Source organism: Chiloscyllium plagiosum, unplaced genomic scaffold, assembly GCF_037043375.1.
Source record: "Chiloscyllium plagiosum isolate Xiang-an unplaced genomic scaffold, Cpla_swu_hap1 HiC_scaffold_9, whole genome shotgun sequence".
Classification (NCBI taxonomy): Eukaryota; Metazoa; Chordata; class Chondrichthyes; order Orectolobiformes; family Hemiscylliidae; genus Chiloscyllium; species Chiloscyllium plagiosum.
The window spans coordinates 20551884-20566140 of NW_028270147.1; the positions used below are offsets into that span (position 1 = coordinate 20551884).

Genomic DNA, 14257 nt, shown 5'->3' on the forward strand with positions numbered 1-14257 from the left:
TATTTCCCTACTTAGAAAAGCAAGGACAGAAGGGCAAAGAAGACAATGGACTTTTTAAAATCATTTACAGAATGGGCATTTCAGGCTATGCCAGCATTTAGTGCCATTCCCCAACTGCCCAGTTAATAGTCAGGCCAGACTAGATGAGGACAGCACTTTCTCTCCCTAAATGGCATTAATGTCTTTTATTCCTGATAATCAACACCATTAGACTCCTAATTCCAAATTTCTATTGAATTCAAATTCCACATCTGCCATGGCACATTTCAAACCCAGGTCCCCAGAACATTACTTGGGTTTCTGGATTAATAGTCTAGTGATAATACCAATAGGCCATCACCTGCCCAGGACAGGATTTCTCTTTAAAAGAACTGGCACAGAGTTAAAGGGCTGAATTGTCTACTTCTGTACTACATTTTCTATTGGACCCAAAACATATTGCAAAGATGCTGAACAGAAACTGTTGAGTGTTAAAAGGTCATGGGGAGAACTGGGGGGTTTGGGGATGGGAAGGGAGACAAGGGATCCAGAAATTTTAAAAACTGCATCAGATCTCATGATTTCTCTCCCTTGCTCCGACTCATCCTGAATAACACAGGATTACATCTTTAACCTTAGGAACTGACAAATTATAAGTACCTCACACATGAAACGTAAGTGTTTCCTCTGTAAACCATTTGTTTATTTTTTTTGCCTTTGTTTGGTCAGATGTTAGTCTTCTGTCTTTGATCTTCAACCAAAACACCTCTCTGAAATTTTAATTACCTGCTAATAAACCTGTATGGAGTTTCATTCTCTTCTGGTTCAAGGGCATGTGTTTCAGTGAGAAGAAAGTATTCATTTTGATAACTATAAGTGAAATGTGATATTGCCAGCTGAAGAAAATGGGAAAATAATTATTTAAGAAATTGCTTTGCAGAAAATTGAGAAAATCAGAAGGAATCTGGTTACCAAGGAAGCATTACTTTCAGCTGGAGAACAGTTGCCTGTTCACACTCAGTTTGAAATGACATGGTATTTTATTGGAAAGAAACATTAGAAATTTCTCATTACATTATTTTAATGAAGTCATTACCCTGTTTAAGATAAATTATTACAGTGACATGGTTGTTAATAACATCAGACATCAAACTTCCAGTCAACAAGGCATGGGGAGGAGGGGGTTTGACAGCTTACTGATACACAGCTAAATAGACAGTTAGTACAAGAAAGATGTGCATTTTTAGAGCACCTTTTATGAGCTCAGAACCTCCTAAAGCACTTTTGAGCTAATATAATAAGACAGCTCAGTAATGTCATCAAAGCAGCAAGAGATAAACAGTCAGATTAACTATCTCAGTAATGTTGATTGAAGGATAAATATTAGTTATGACGCTAAATGACCTTTCATTTTTACTTAAATATAACACAAACATGAAAGTTAATTTGCAGTAAAGATAGAAGTTTGGCTCTATTACATTCTATTGTTCTGTAGAGTAGTTGAATAAAACTGGGTTACAAAGATGCACATTAAAAATAAATTGGATTCCAAGGTCATGTGGTTCATATACCAGTCCATGAATTCTGTAATTTTTCTCTACTTAAAAAGTAGGGCAAAGAAGACAATGGTTAGCTTCAAGTAGCTTCTCTCCCTAAAAATTTTATTCTTTGTGCCAAAGTGGACAAGTTCACATTTTATCACATTATGCTCCACCTATCAAAATGGTTGTCCACCTATCTATGTCTCGACCTTCTCTTGATAACTTACTTTTCTATCTATCTTTGTGTCACTGGCAAATTTGGCTTCCATACATTCAGCCCCTGCATCCATGTCATTATTATAGATTGTAGATAGTCAAGAAGCTCACGGTTGGTTAGCTTAGTTGGGTGGATGGCCAATTTGTGATGCAGAGTGATACCAACAGTATGGGTTCAGTTCCCACACCAGCTGAGGTGTCTCCTTCTCAGCTTCTCCTTTCACATGAGAAGGGCTACCCTCAGACTAAGCCACCACCAGTTGTCTCTCTCTCTAATGACACCAGGTTATTGTCCAAAAGATACCTTGGGATCAGCTTTGGACTATAACCTGGTGTTGTCTGACTTCTGACTTTGTCCACCCCAAGTCCAACACTGGCATCTCCACATTATCTCTCTCTAATGAGACAGTAGTCTTCTGGGACTATGGTGATTTTATTTTAAATAGTTGAGTTTCTAATGCTGATCTTTGTAGCAGTAGATGGAGATTGCTAACCTGAAAAAGGCCAATTTATCCATCCTCTCTGCTTCCTGTTTAGTAGCCAATTCTTTATCAATGCTAAAATGTTTTGCCTATACTATGTGCTCTTACCTTTGATGTTGCACCTTAACTCTGCCAGATCACATTATGATTTTCAAAGTATCCTACTGTAAATTCCTTTATAATGGATTCTAATATGTTCTGCAACACATGTCAGGCTAACTGGCCTATATTTTCCTGCTTTCTGTCCTCCTTTCATAAATCAAGGTGTTATATTAGCTATTTTCTAACCAACTGTAACCTTCTAGAATCCTATGAATATTGGAAGATCATAACCAATGTTTCTAATACCTCATCAGCCATTTTTGTTTTAAGATTTTAGGCTGTGGGCAATTTGGTCCTGGAGATTTGTCAGCCTTTGTCCAGCGCCTTTTCCATTGCACGCTACATGAGCCTGTGTGTGACTCTTTTTTCAGTGGGGACCTTGGGGAGGCACCATCATCATCCACTTGATCCTAATGGTTTGGTGGTCAGATGTCAACAGCGCGTTGAATTGTGATAATTGTGACCACCTTGTCTCTTGTTCCACCATCACTGGCAGTGAGACAGAGTAATCCTTCCCCTTTTTTTCTTATTGAGAATTATTTGGACCTCACTTTATCATGCAGCTCCCCCTCTGACCTTACTGTCATGGGTGACCCTACCAGAAGCAAGGAGTTCCCGACTGCATTATGCAAGAGGTCATCAGAGTCTGGCAGCCTCTTCACAACATCAGAGTGGTGATCCCATCAATATTGCAATCTATTGGCAAGAGCAAAAAGGTTATGATGGATGGAGACAATGATTTTCCCAATGTTTACTGGAGAAAATTTTAGCTCATCTAATACTGGATATCAGACAAATATGAGACTGAATGTGGTTGAATGGATGCCGAGAGGTAGTAGACAGCAAATATATGAAGCTAACCTCATGGGAGGAAGTTTAATAAATAATAAGTAAGGGGAGTACCTTGTGGATGGGCCAAATTGGAAAATTTCCAAAGCTGATCCCAATGTACCTGCTTCAACTCCAATTATAGTAGATGTGTCTGAGTAAACCTTTCTGGTGAGGCTGTACATTCATGATAGCTTGGTTGTTATTTGAATTAAGTGCTGGTAGGAATTCCTAATCCTTAGCAACATTTTGTAGCAGGTCAGTGCATATTGTAAAGCTGTTTATAGCCTGGGTGAAGAAGGAGAGTTTTATTGTATCACACCAGAATATCTTCAGTTCTGTTCGACCAACCAACCAAAAACCAGGATGCTGATCCATACAACTCTTAATTTTGTTTTTGTTCTCTCTAACTGATACCTCTTATATCCTCCCTGTTATTCCAAACCTTAGGACATGCAGCCATTTTGTTTGCGACCGAATACTGACAAAAATGAATATTTTGAGATTTGTCCAGTTCAATTGGTTCAAAAGGTAACACTTTACACCTCATCGTGCTTTATAAGCTCTGCAGCTAGTGATAGAAATGGTATTCATTTTAATTATTACCATTTAATTTTCAAATTAATGTGTCATGAGGAATTCCAGTGCCTCAATTGCTAAAGATGTGCTATAATGCATAAGTTATCGCAATGATGCATCAACATCATCTTTAAAAATTAGACTTATTCTAGTGGAAGCTAACAACACCCACCATTCTTACTTAAGGGAAAATTGCATAGGTGTTACTACAGCATATAAATCTGTACGATCCCTGCAATGGGAAGAGTAGCTATTCTTTCTCTTTCGTCCTACTCACTCACTTCTAATCCAGCTTTCATCTCCCTTGTTTTTAGACAGCTCTTGGTTGAGCCAGTTACAATGGTCTCAGCGTGAGGAAATATCACAGGATACATTTACATTTAGTGGATCAGTAACTCACATCATAGAAAAATAAAGTCTACGTACTGGTTGACATTACTTTCTACAGAACGAAAACCAACTCTCTTGTTGCAATGGCAAAATCATAGATCCACATATTTTACGTTTAATGTACTGAATACAATCTATACACTGGCATCGAGTGCTGACATTGTTAAAACTGGTTTCCTTGTCCCGGAGACAGAATCAGAATGCAGACATACAGAGCCACGTATATACAACTCTCAGGTACATAAAAGTACTAACATTTACATCATCACATTTGTCATTTACTCCCTGCTGCGTTCCACTTTGTCTTAGACTTTCCCTTTCGTTTTTTTTAAACCCCTCCCTCTTTTTCCCTGCCATTGAACTTAAACATGTTCTACCGCTGATATTTTCCAGTTCTGACAGAACTGAAAGGTTGGGTGTATTTTCTGGGTCTTGTGGCAGTACGCTCAGATATGGAAAGGCAGAAAAATAACAGGGAACTCCCTCAATGCATTCCCACTGCTGGGGTGAATGGGGAAGCAGATTGTCTGACTGAGGTGCCCAGGCAACCTACATACTTGAAAGGGGCAAGTCAGGAGTGATCGTGTGATTGAGGCCTCCTGCAGAAGCCATGCAGGAGGCCTCTCTGCAGAGGCATGGCTCCTCACTGTTGACCACTTTGATCACTTTTCAAGTGCTGTATATATTTCCACCCCTGAGGGCACCTGTGTTTAGATACCACTGTGTTCACCAGTCTGCCATCTTTAGCAGCACTCACCTCTTCTGATGGGGCTGCTGAGGCTATACAGTTGCCAGTCTTGGGAGTTCTTAAGAAGTGTCATACCAGACGTGAAATGTTAACTCTTTTCTCTGCACAGACACTGCTAGATCTGCTGAGTTTCTCCAACATTCTCTGAGTTTGTCTCAGATTTCCAGCTTCGGCAGTATTTTGCCTTTATTGTCTGCTTTCTCTCCACAGATGCTGCCAGATATCCTGAGTTTCTCCAGCAACCTCTGTTGTTGTCTCTGAGTATATCTGGCATTTTCTGTTCTAATTTTAAATGGAAAGATGCCTTTATAAGAGGAAGTAAAAGTGAAAAATGTAACAACAAATGACCCCATTCTCATTCATGACTTTCAGTTCAGTCAAAAATAGAAGCCTGAATTTTTGTGCATTTCAAGTTTAAGCCTATAGCTATTCACTATAGACAATGACTGCTTTTGTTTTACAGTAGCCTTCCCTTGAATCAGAATGAGGTGATGACACCCACCCTGTTGCTGTGGGGAGAAAAGGAAGAATTTCTGGAATTCAGAATGGCCGAGGTCACAAAGACCTATGTGAAGAGTAGCTTCAGACTGAATATTGTGCCCGAAGCCAGTCACTGGCTTCAACAGGACCAGCCCGAAGTAGTTAATAACTTAATTTGGGAATTTTTAAAGGAGGTCGGCCAGTAAAACATGTTGTTATTGATGATATGATTTAAGATGAGAAGATTTTGCGATGGTTCCAGTGTGAAAATTAAATGTTTTTCTGTGTCGCCTAACTCTAACCCTTCCCCTTTACACTGCTGTCTGAAATCTTTCGGTGGTGCTGAATGAAAGTCTGCTTGTAAGGTTTGTACTTTGTTGTTGCACTATTTATTAGCCTACACGTAATTCTGCTCAGTAACCATTTAAAGCTGTGGTCTCCCTTTATAAAATGTGCATTCAAGTTTATATGTATGTTTATATATATATATATATATCTATAAAATGGAGAGAGAGAGAGATGCCTTATATATATAAAAGATACATATATATAAAATTATGATTTCTAAATTACAAATGATCACATTTCTGTGTACTTGGATTGACCAAGGATTTGAAACAAAGAATTATCTGCCGAAGAAAGTAATTGACAAGACAACATAAAACTCCTTAAGTTTTCTGTTTTCAGTGTGGAGCTGGTGGGTGCAAAGAATGCAAGTGGGCGATATAAGGGATGTGACAGCTTTAAATTGAAAGAGGTCTGACATTGTTTGAGACAGCATTTTAGAATATTTATTCCCGAATCTTTGCACATGAAAACACCAGCCTTAAGACTTGTAATTAAGAAACAATGATGTCACCAAGTAAATGACTGATACATGCTCCTTACTGTTTTCATTCACATGGTAGTGCCTTTCACTACCTTCTTATGAAGAAAGCAAGAGTGCCATTTCTGAAAATTTAAATGGGGTTGTTTATATTTTATATTTATAAGTTGTATAGATTGATGTTTTTATTGACAAAGATCATTTATTGAAAATAATGCTGTAACTACAATCCGGTCTCCATGGCAAGTGTATATATTCATCCATAGAATATTAAAAACAGATTATCTACCTGCTCTATTCCTAGAACACTTTGGGAATATAGTTATTGCTGATTCTCTCAATTGGAACAAATCTGCGCAATGCTCCATCTGCTGGTCTAATTCAAAATAGACCAGCCTCACCTACATGAAATGGTACATGTACGAAAAATAGCCTCAAGATTTGAACCTATCTCATATGGAAAGGGGCAAGAATTTCTTGAGATGGTTCTCCTGATCAACCACCGCAACCTCATTCTACAAACCTCCAAAAATTGTCAGCTGACAATGGTTCAGCCAATCTGGAAAATCTGTTAGGTTCTGGGTTAAACAGTCTAAGTTTTCAATCATCTGACTAGGTGATGCCCAGAGTTCTTTTTGAAGGGTAGAAGGGAGGTGGATAAAACGCCGTAAACATTGTATCCTGAACAGTCTAAAATCAACGTTTTAAAACCAGACACATTTACCAACAGTTAAAATACAACGAAGCTCATTGGTGGATACAGATTCTCAACATCCTTAATTGCAGATGAGGCAGCTACCCATTATAGTTAATGGTTTTGTTTCAAACTTCCAATATTCAATTCATGGGTGGACACAGCTTCTCTATTTCCCCAATCTTTGATGAGACATCAGAGTTTAAGTCAGGAAAGTGGAGTTGAGGAGGGGAAGACCCTCCTCACTGAATCAGAGCAGACTTGATTAACCAAATGGCTTATTTCTGTTCCTATTTCTAATGATGTTATCTCCTATTTAACATTTTGCTGGGAACACTTTTTTTTAAGCATCCTAAAGGGTAGCAAATTAGCTTGCACACACTGTACTGCTGAAGCCAACAATGTGAATCCCAGTTCACTGACATCTACGTACGCAATTTCTCTTCATATTAGTTTTGCTAATTCTCAACTGAGCCATAGGGGGAAAGCACTGGAAACTAAAAGGATGGGTAGGCAGTGAGGAGAAACCCCAACAGTAATTATTTTTATCCTCTGCTTTGCTCAGTCTGAAGCAGGGAGAAAGTGAGGACTGCAGATGCTGGAGATTAGAGCTGAAAATGTGTTGCTGGAAATGCGCAGCAGGTCAGGCAGCATCCAAGGAGCTGCCTGACCTGCTTCCTGAAGAAGGACTCATGCCGGAAAACGTCGATTCTCCTGCTCCTTGGATGCTGCCTGACCTGCTGCGCTTTTCCAGCAACACATTTTCAGCTCAGTCTGAAGCAGTTGGCTTGCCCTATTAAACACACCTGATGCTGTATCCATTTAATTGACCACGGAGAAGACTGTGACTATTTGCTTGCCTTCCCAGAATTTTCAATTGACAGTCTTCTGAAAAAATAACTTTAAGTTAGTCTTTTACAAAGCAAGGGTTTTTAAGGATAGTACATTTTTGAGATGTGTTCAAAGATCTGCAAGGGTAAATTCGCTAATCCCCTGCTCCCAATGGAGATTGGGCTTCAACCCACATACCCTTCAGGAGTGGGAGCTTGGATCTAATGAATTTACCCTTTACCAAAATTGTATTTCAAATGTGTTAACATTTTAGATGCAAATTCTTCTGGTAAAATCACACAATTATATCAATTTGTGTTTTGCTGCTAGTTTGTAAGAGTGAAAGTGACTGCATGCTTAATTTTTACTTGAAATATTGATTGTATTTTCCATAAGTCACAAGTTGTTCTCACAGCATTTATGTTCTGCGTTAATGAAATATTTTAATGCAACCCAATTCATTACAAACTTGAATAACGTTTAAATCATGCAAGGAAATCACATGTATGGGAATGCACAGCATTCAAACTCAAAACTATATTGCTGATTCTTCACTGTTGTTAGATCAAAATTCAAGAATTCCTTGTTTTCCCACAACCCAGATAGCTTAAATGGGTACAAGAAGGCAGCTCACCACCAACCTTTCATGAATAAATAGGGATGGATAATATATTCTGGTCCAGCCAGTGATGTCTACATCCCATGAACAAATATATAACATGATTAGCCAAGAAGCAAGGTGGAGCTTCTTAGTTTTCAGTGCAAATCATGCTAAAAGCCCATAGGAACATTGATAATACCTCACACCCTACAAGATATTTACTTAATGAGTAATTAATATTTTAATTGTAATAGAAATAGTTAAGAATTATCTGCCACACTGCTCACTGATGACCCTATGCCTCTTTATTGAGTCTATGGAAATTTGTTCATAGTTACTAAAACTTGTAATAATTGTTTGGTCAGCTGAATAAAGCCTAAATATTGTTTTTAAAGTAAGGAAAATTCAATTTACTAATCAGTCAAAACTGCAATGAAATTATCCACAGCCAGTACTGTTAAGCATGAAGTGCAAAATTAATGAGTGGATGAGAAACCCTTGGAATACAACAGTTGAGAGTGAAAAAGATCAACACTTAGAAAGGGATATATTTAAGGGATATGATGGCTCAGTGGTTAGCACTACTGCCTCATAGCACCAAGAACCTGGGTCTGATTCCAACCTCAGGTGATTGTGTGGAGTTTGAATGTTCTCCCTGTGTCTGCGTGGATTTCCTCCAGGTGCTGTAGTTTCCTCCCACAGTCCTAAGGTGTGCATGTTAGGTGGATTGGCCATGCTAAATTGCCCGTAGTGTCCAGGGATGTGTAGGCTAGGTAAATTTATAGGGATGGCGATGGATCTGGATAGAATGTTTTTCAGAGGGTCACTGCTGACTTGAATGGCTGAATGGCCCCTAACTGTACAGATTCTATGATTTGATATTTTGTTTAACAGACTGATATCCCTATGTTGAATTCACAAAAGACTTTAAAGGGTTTTATTGCAAATTTATAGTGTAGGATAAATGCCAGTTTATACTTTTCCCTTTTGGCCCCTTCCCTGTCCAGAAGCCCATTCTTCATTGGGGAGATTTTTTTTAAAATTAACCCAAACACTAGTTAAACAAGTCACAAATTAAAGAGAACCAAACAAAAAGGGCACTTGTGATGCAGTGGTACATCTACTTTTGGGCCAGATTACCTGGCTTTAGGTCCCATCATCTCCATAGACGTGTCATAACACATCTGAACAGATTGAATGAAAATATAACAACAGCTACAATCAACAGTGGAGGGACATAAACAAAAAAGGAACTCAGCTTTCTATTTTATTTTAGGAACCTACCACCAAATAAACCAATCACCCAAGAATAAATTTACAAACACTGCCCACCAGGGCCAGTATTACAAGAACAAAAATCAAAAAGATGGGGAAACAAAGGAGGGAACTAAGTCAAAATAGTGCTGAAGACGGAGATCATCCTGTACAGCCTCCAGTGCCTGCTTCCCTCTGAAAACTTCAAGGGTGTTGGTGAACACCACATGCTCCCTCACCAAGGATATATGAGCATAAATGTAGCCACAAAGAGAGGCAGGCAACTGAGAAACATGAGCCCCTCCTCGGCCCATTGCCTGGAACTATTGATGGTCACTTTATCCAGGTCCACGGGGAGGTTGTCTGGCCTGTCCACCCCCTAGAATCCAGCATTTCCTTTTATTTTGAAACACCACCACCAAATCACCTGAATTAACAAATAACAACCACTGGTCACCAGGGGAGTGCCATCATAACAAAAGTCAAGGAAGGGTGAGGAAAGAGGGAGGGACTAAATTAAAATGGAGTTGGAAAGGGAAATAATGTCCCCAGCACCCATGCTGCTCGCCACCCTCTGAAAGTTTCAGGAGTGTTGGTGGATACCATGTCCTCCTTCTCCAAGGACACCTGGGTGTGAACATAGCCACGGAAGAAGGGTGAACAGTCAGGAACTGTGACTGAGCAATTTTTTTTACTATTACCAAATCCCCTGTGTCTATAATAAAATGACCAATGTAGAAGGACAGCCCATCAAGGCAGTCAACGATAAAAGGAAAGAAAGGTAGGGAGAGAGAGGGAAGCCTAGGTCTTAAATAAAATTTTCAATAAGCATTATCTACTCTCAATCAATTCTGGAGATGCTCTGTTTAACCCTTAGAGGATCTTATGGTGCAGTGGTAATTTTCCTACATCTAATCCAGGTTTAGTACAAGTTCCATCTCCCGTGCAGTTGTATCACAATATATCTGCACAGGTTAAGGGACATGCATTTCTAACAGTGACAGTAATGCATTTCTAACAGTAATGGGCGTGGGACCAAAGATTACAATAAACCGCTCTCTGCTTCCACTCTTGTAAGAACATCCTGAGACCGCAGAATCAGAACATTCTGTCTGATAATTGCCTAAATGGCCTCCTCCTCATCAAGTGCTTATATTTCTATGATGTGGTGAGCTTCAGTAACGATCCTGTAAAAGGATTAGAATCTTTGGCTGCATTTCCATTCCTGTTTCCATAGGCACTTCTGCAGGACAATGATAAATTTAAATCTCCATAATCTGACAGCTGTGCAATACTTCTGTGCATTATGGAAATTTATGTTAATTATTAGAGAAGTTAACAATGAGGTACAATTTCTTTCAAGCATTATTTTTTAAAAGTTGTCACTTTGCAACAAAAAGCCCACAAATTTACAAAAGATCTTGCAAGTACCAGTATCTGGTAAACACAGTCTACATCATTTTCTGTACAGTTCTAAGGAAACACATACAGCGACTGTTCACATTCCCAGTTTTCAGAGCAGAACATTCTCATCAATTTTTGACACCATTTTATGTGGCATCTCTAAAGTGTACAGTCTATTTAATGCAAATCAAGCTCCTCTGGTATCAAAAGGATCATACCTTTGCAATTGGCATTCAGCAGACAAAGTGCCATGAATGGGAGCACCGTAGACTATTGCCAAAATGCCATGTAATAATTTCATGAGGCTAAAAGGAGCATGTCGCCCCATTTTTCCACTTAATTCAGTCAGCTCTGCCTTGCAGAGGAGCAATACCCTTCCCAATTGATGAATTTCCTTTCAACCCTGATAGCTGAATGCTTTTATTTTAATGACCAATAAAAATGATTTGGCCTCCCACTTGGGAAATTCAGCATACCATGTAATCTCCCATCCAGCATCTTCTAGAATCAAACTTCTTCCCCATTGTGCCTTCTCAAGAGGCATGAATTATCAGTTGTGTACTAGCATCAGGGCCAGGGCAGTCAGGGCATGGTATATTAGGGCCCAATTACCAAGGTCCAGGCATTAGAAGTCTCACTGTGCTCAGGTCAGGGACTGGGGTCTTGATCTAGGAGCAGCATGGAGCCCAATGTTTTCTGTCCCTGTCCCTGACTAACTATGACCACTTGGTTAAATGGGAAGCAAAACAGTAGAGAATTAAGACAAAATAAAATGGTAAATATCAAAGTTTTATCATTCTTGCAGGAAACATCTCCAAAACTGCGGAAGTAAACTATTTAACTGATGAAAATAGAACTTTCAAAAGAACAATCAGTGCCACTGGCTACAAATCAGCAAAACATTTTTCCATTTGTCTAATCACATCTAACGACAACTTAACTACCAAATCTGTCAGCAAGATGGGAATGGCGTGAGTTTGTATACATTTTCCAACAGGTCTTTGAGCTGTGTGTCTGTTCAATCTCCAGTGACATTCCAGCCTTCCAAGCAAATTAGCAAAATTTACTCATTGAGAATTGTTGTAAGCTTACAACAGTCAAGATATTGGAATGCATGATTCCAGGCCAATTAAATTATTACATCATTACTGAGTCTACCTAGATGTTTAGATGTTTGGGTTTTCCTGCAGGGATCATGATGAAATGATTGCCAGTTTATGAAGTCTACTCTCTGGACTTGGTTTAGGTTTGATGTTTAGTAGTTGTCATGAAGAAAGCACTGATTTTTGCATTGGAAAGCGCAAAAAACAAGTTTTATTTGCATAAATCAAGAATACTGGAAGAAATTACTGCACACAGTCCAATGGCATAAATATATTTTTGTACCAATGTTATTGTTCAGTGAAGATGCACTGTGTTGGTATTCTCGTCTCACCCTGAATTAGTTGAATGTGTAATATATTTCAAAATAAAATAAATTTCCATTTAGCTTATATTTTGTGGAACATATTCAAGTAGCTTACAATTATTACCAAAGAAGCTAAATCATTTTCAAAAAAGGCAATAATTGCCCTTTATTGATGTGTTAAATTTACACAAACAATTCCTTTATGAGATTAGAACGTACCTCTGGTATATTTCTTCAAATACATATTAGCTCATATTTTGTAGGTATAGTAAATGAGGCCTTCTAAGAAAATACAATTAAATTTGTTCTATTTATCAAGGCAACATAATTTAACCACAAAAAAATTCAAAGTAATTTGTATTTGTTTCCATTGTAATGTAACAAATTGTGTCAATTTAATAAAGTTATGAATGCTATGGAGTCTGATGGCTTGTTGTAATTTATTTTATTGTTATTGCTGCAAACTGTTCGAATGATTTTCCTCCAAAGCTCTCGGGTCTTTGTGAGATCCTGATTCTGACACGTAACGTAAGTGAGGCCCAGCTGTTTCTCACAGCATCTGCCTGAGCATATACACCGTGTTCACATTTCCTGTCAGCCCCTATTTACCACCTTTTAGAACACAGTCCTTTTGAATGGGTTGTTTTTCACAAGTTTGTTCTATTTGTTTTGAGACTAATACTGAAGGTTTGGAAATACAGTTCCCTCTTTGGTTCCCTTTACCAATAAAGTTCAGTAATTACTGAATCTCATTCTTGAATGTTTATCCAGCTGATAGTCAGTATTGCTTCTGCAAAGCTGCTATTCTATAGATATATAGTACTCTATAGGTGCTATTTCTTCTGATTTCACTTGAGTGGTAATTTTATTTCCATGTAATATGCCTTTATGATCACGAAGGTAAGTAACATAAATTCATGTATATTATCAGTGTGTTAAAGACATAATTCTGACTCATCACATTTTGTTTTCACTGTACTTCCTGCGACTAACAACAGGGAAAAGAACACAGGAAGTCATTTCCTACTCCATCCATCAATGCATGCACGATTCCAAATCACTATCGTGTTCATCGCCTGACATCTGCTTCCCAAAATCTGTTGTCATCCAGAGAAAGATTGAAGTGCAAGCAGAGGTTGGAGCTTGAATGAAATATTCAATAAAATAAGGGCGAGATAATCTAGAAACATTACAAACTAGTCCTTAGGACCAGGAGGTTTTGCTGGCTGCTAACAAATTAGATGATAAAGTAATGAGAGAGAGAGAAAGTGGGCAGACAGTTGAAAAGAATTTGCTGTCTGAAGTGAGAGATGGGGGTAACCAACCTCACGGATGGATATGTATTGATAAACATTATCCCAGATGGGACGTATCAACCTAAAATGAGACAAGTGGCTTAGCATTTTGAAGATCAAGATCGAGATGTTAGAGTGGTCTCTTCCACGACAAGAGAAGTAATCCTGAAACATGCCAGCTCCGTTCGCCTCAACTATCACTACTTGCTCTTGAGAAACTGATGGCAAATCACCATCTTGAGCAATTTTCACCTGCACTTACTAATGGAAAGAAGACAGGTGTTGGAGGTGGTTAAGGAATGAGACCGGGATGTTACAGAGGGAGTGATCCCTTTAGAAACTGCCAACAATGGTGTGTTTCTTGGTGGCATTGTATTGGAGGTGGAAGGAATGGAAAAGGATGAACTGGTGAGTCGGAAAGCCAAAGTGGGGGGAACAGAGGCCAATTGATATAAAAGCCACAGAGTAGATATTTTTATTCATTCACAGAAATTGGGATTTGCTGGCTGGGCCAGCATTTAGCATCCACTACCAATTACCCTTGAGAAGGAGATGGTGAAGCACCATCTGGAACAACTGCAGTATTTTATCTCTTATCA

The 14257-nt window shown here is 38.7% G+C and overlaps 1 protein-coding gene across 1 annotated transcript in view; it reads left to right on the forward strand.

The window, feature by feature from the left end:
- The window catches only part of ephx4 (epoxide hydrolase 4), a 70056-nt gene extending 57272 nt beyond the window's left edge, over positions 1–12784 (forward strand). The window contains exon 7 of the mRNA XM_043700123.2: positions 5329–12784. Within this exon, the coding sequence (XP_043556058.2) occupies positions 5329–5551 (223 nt within the window). The 3' untranslated portion in view covers positions 5552–12784. The remainder of the gene's footprint in view (positions 1–5328) is intronic.
- The last annotated feature ends 1473 nt before the right edge of the window (positions 12785–14257 follow it).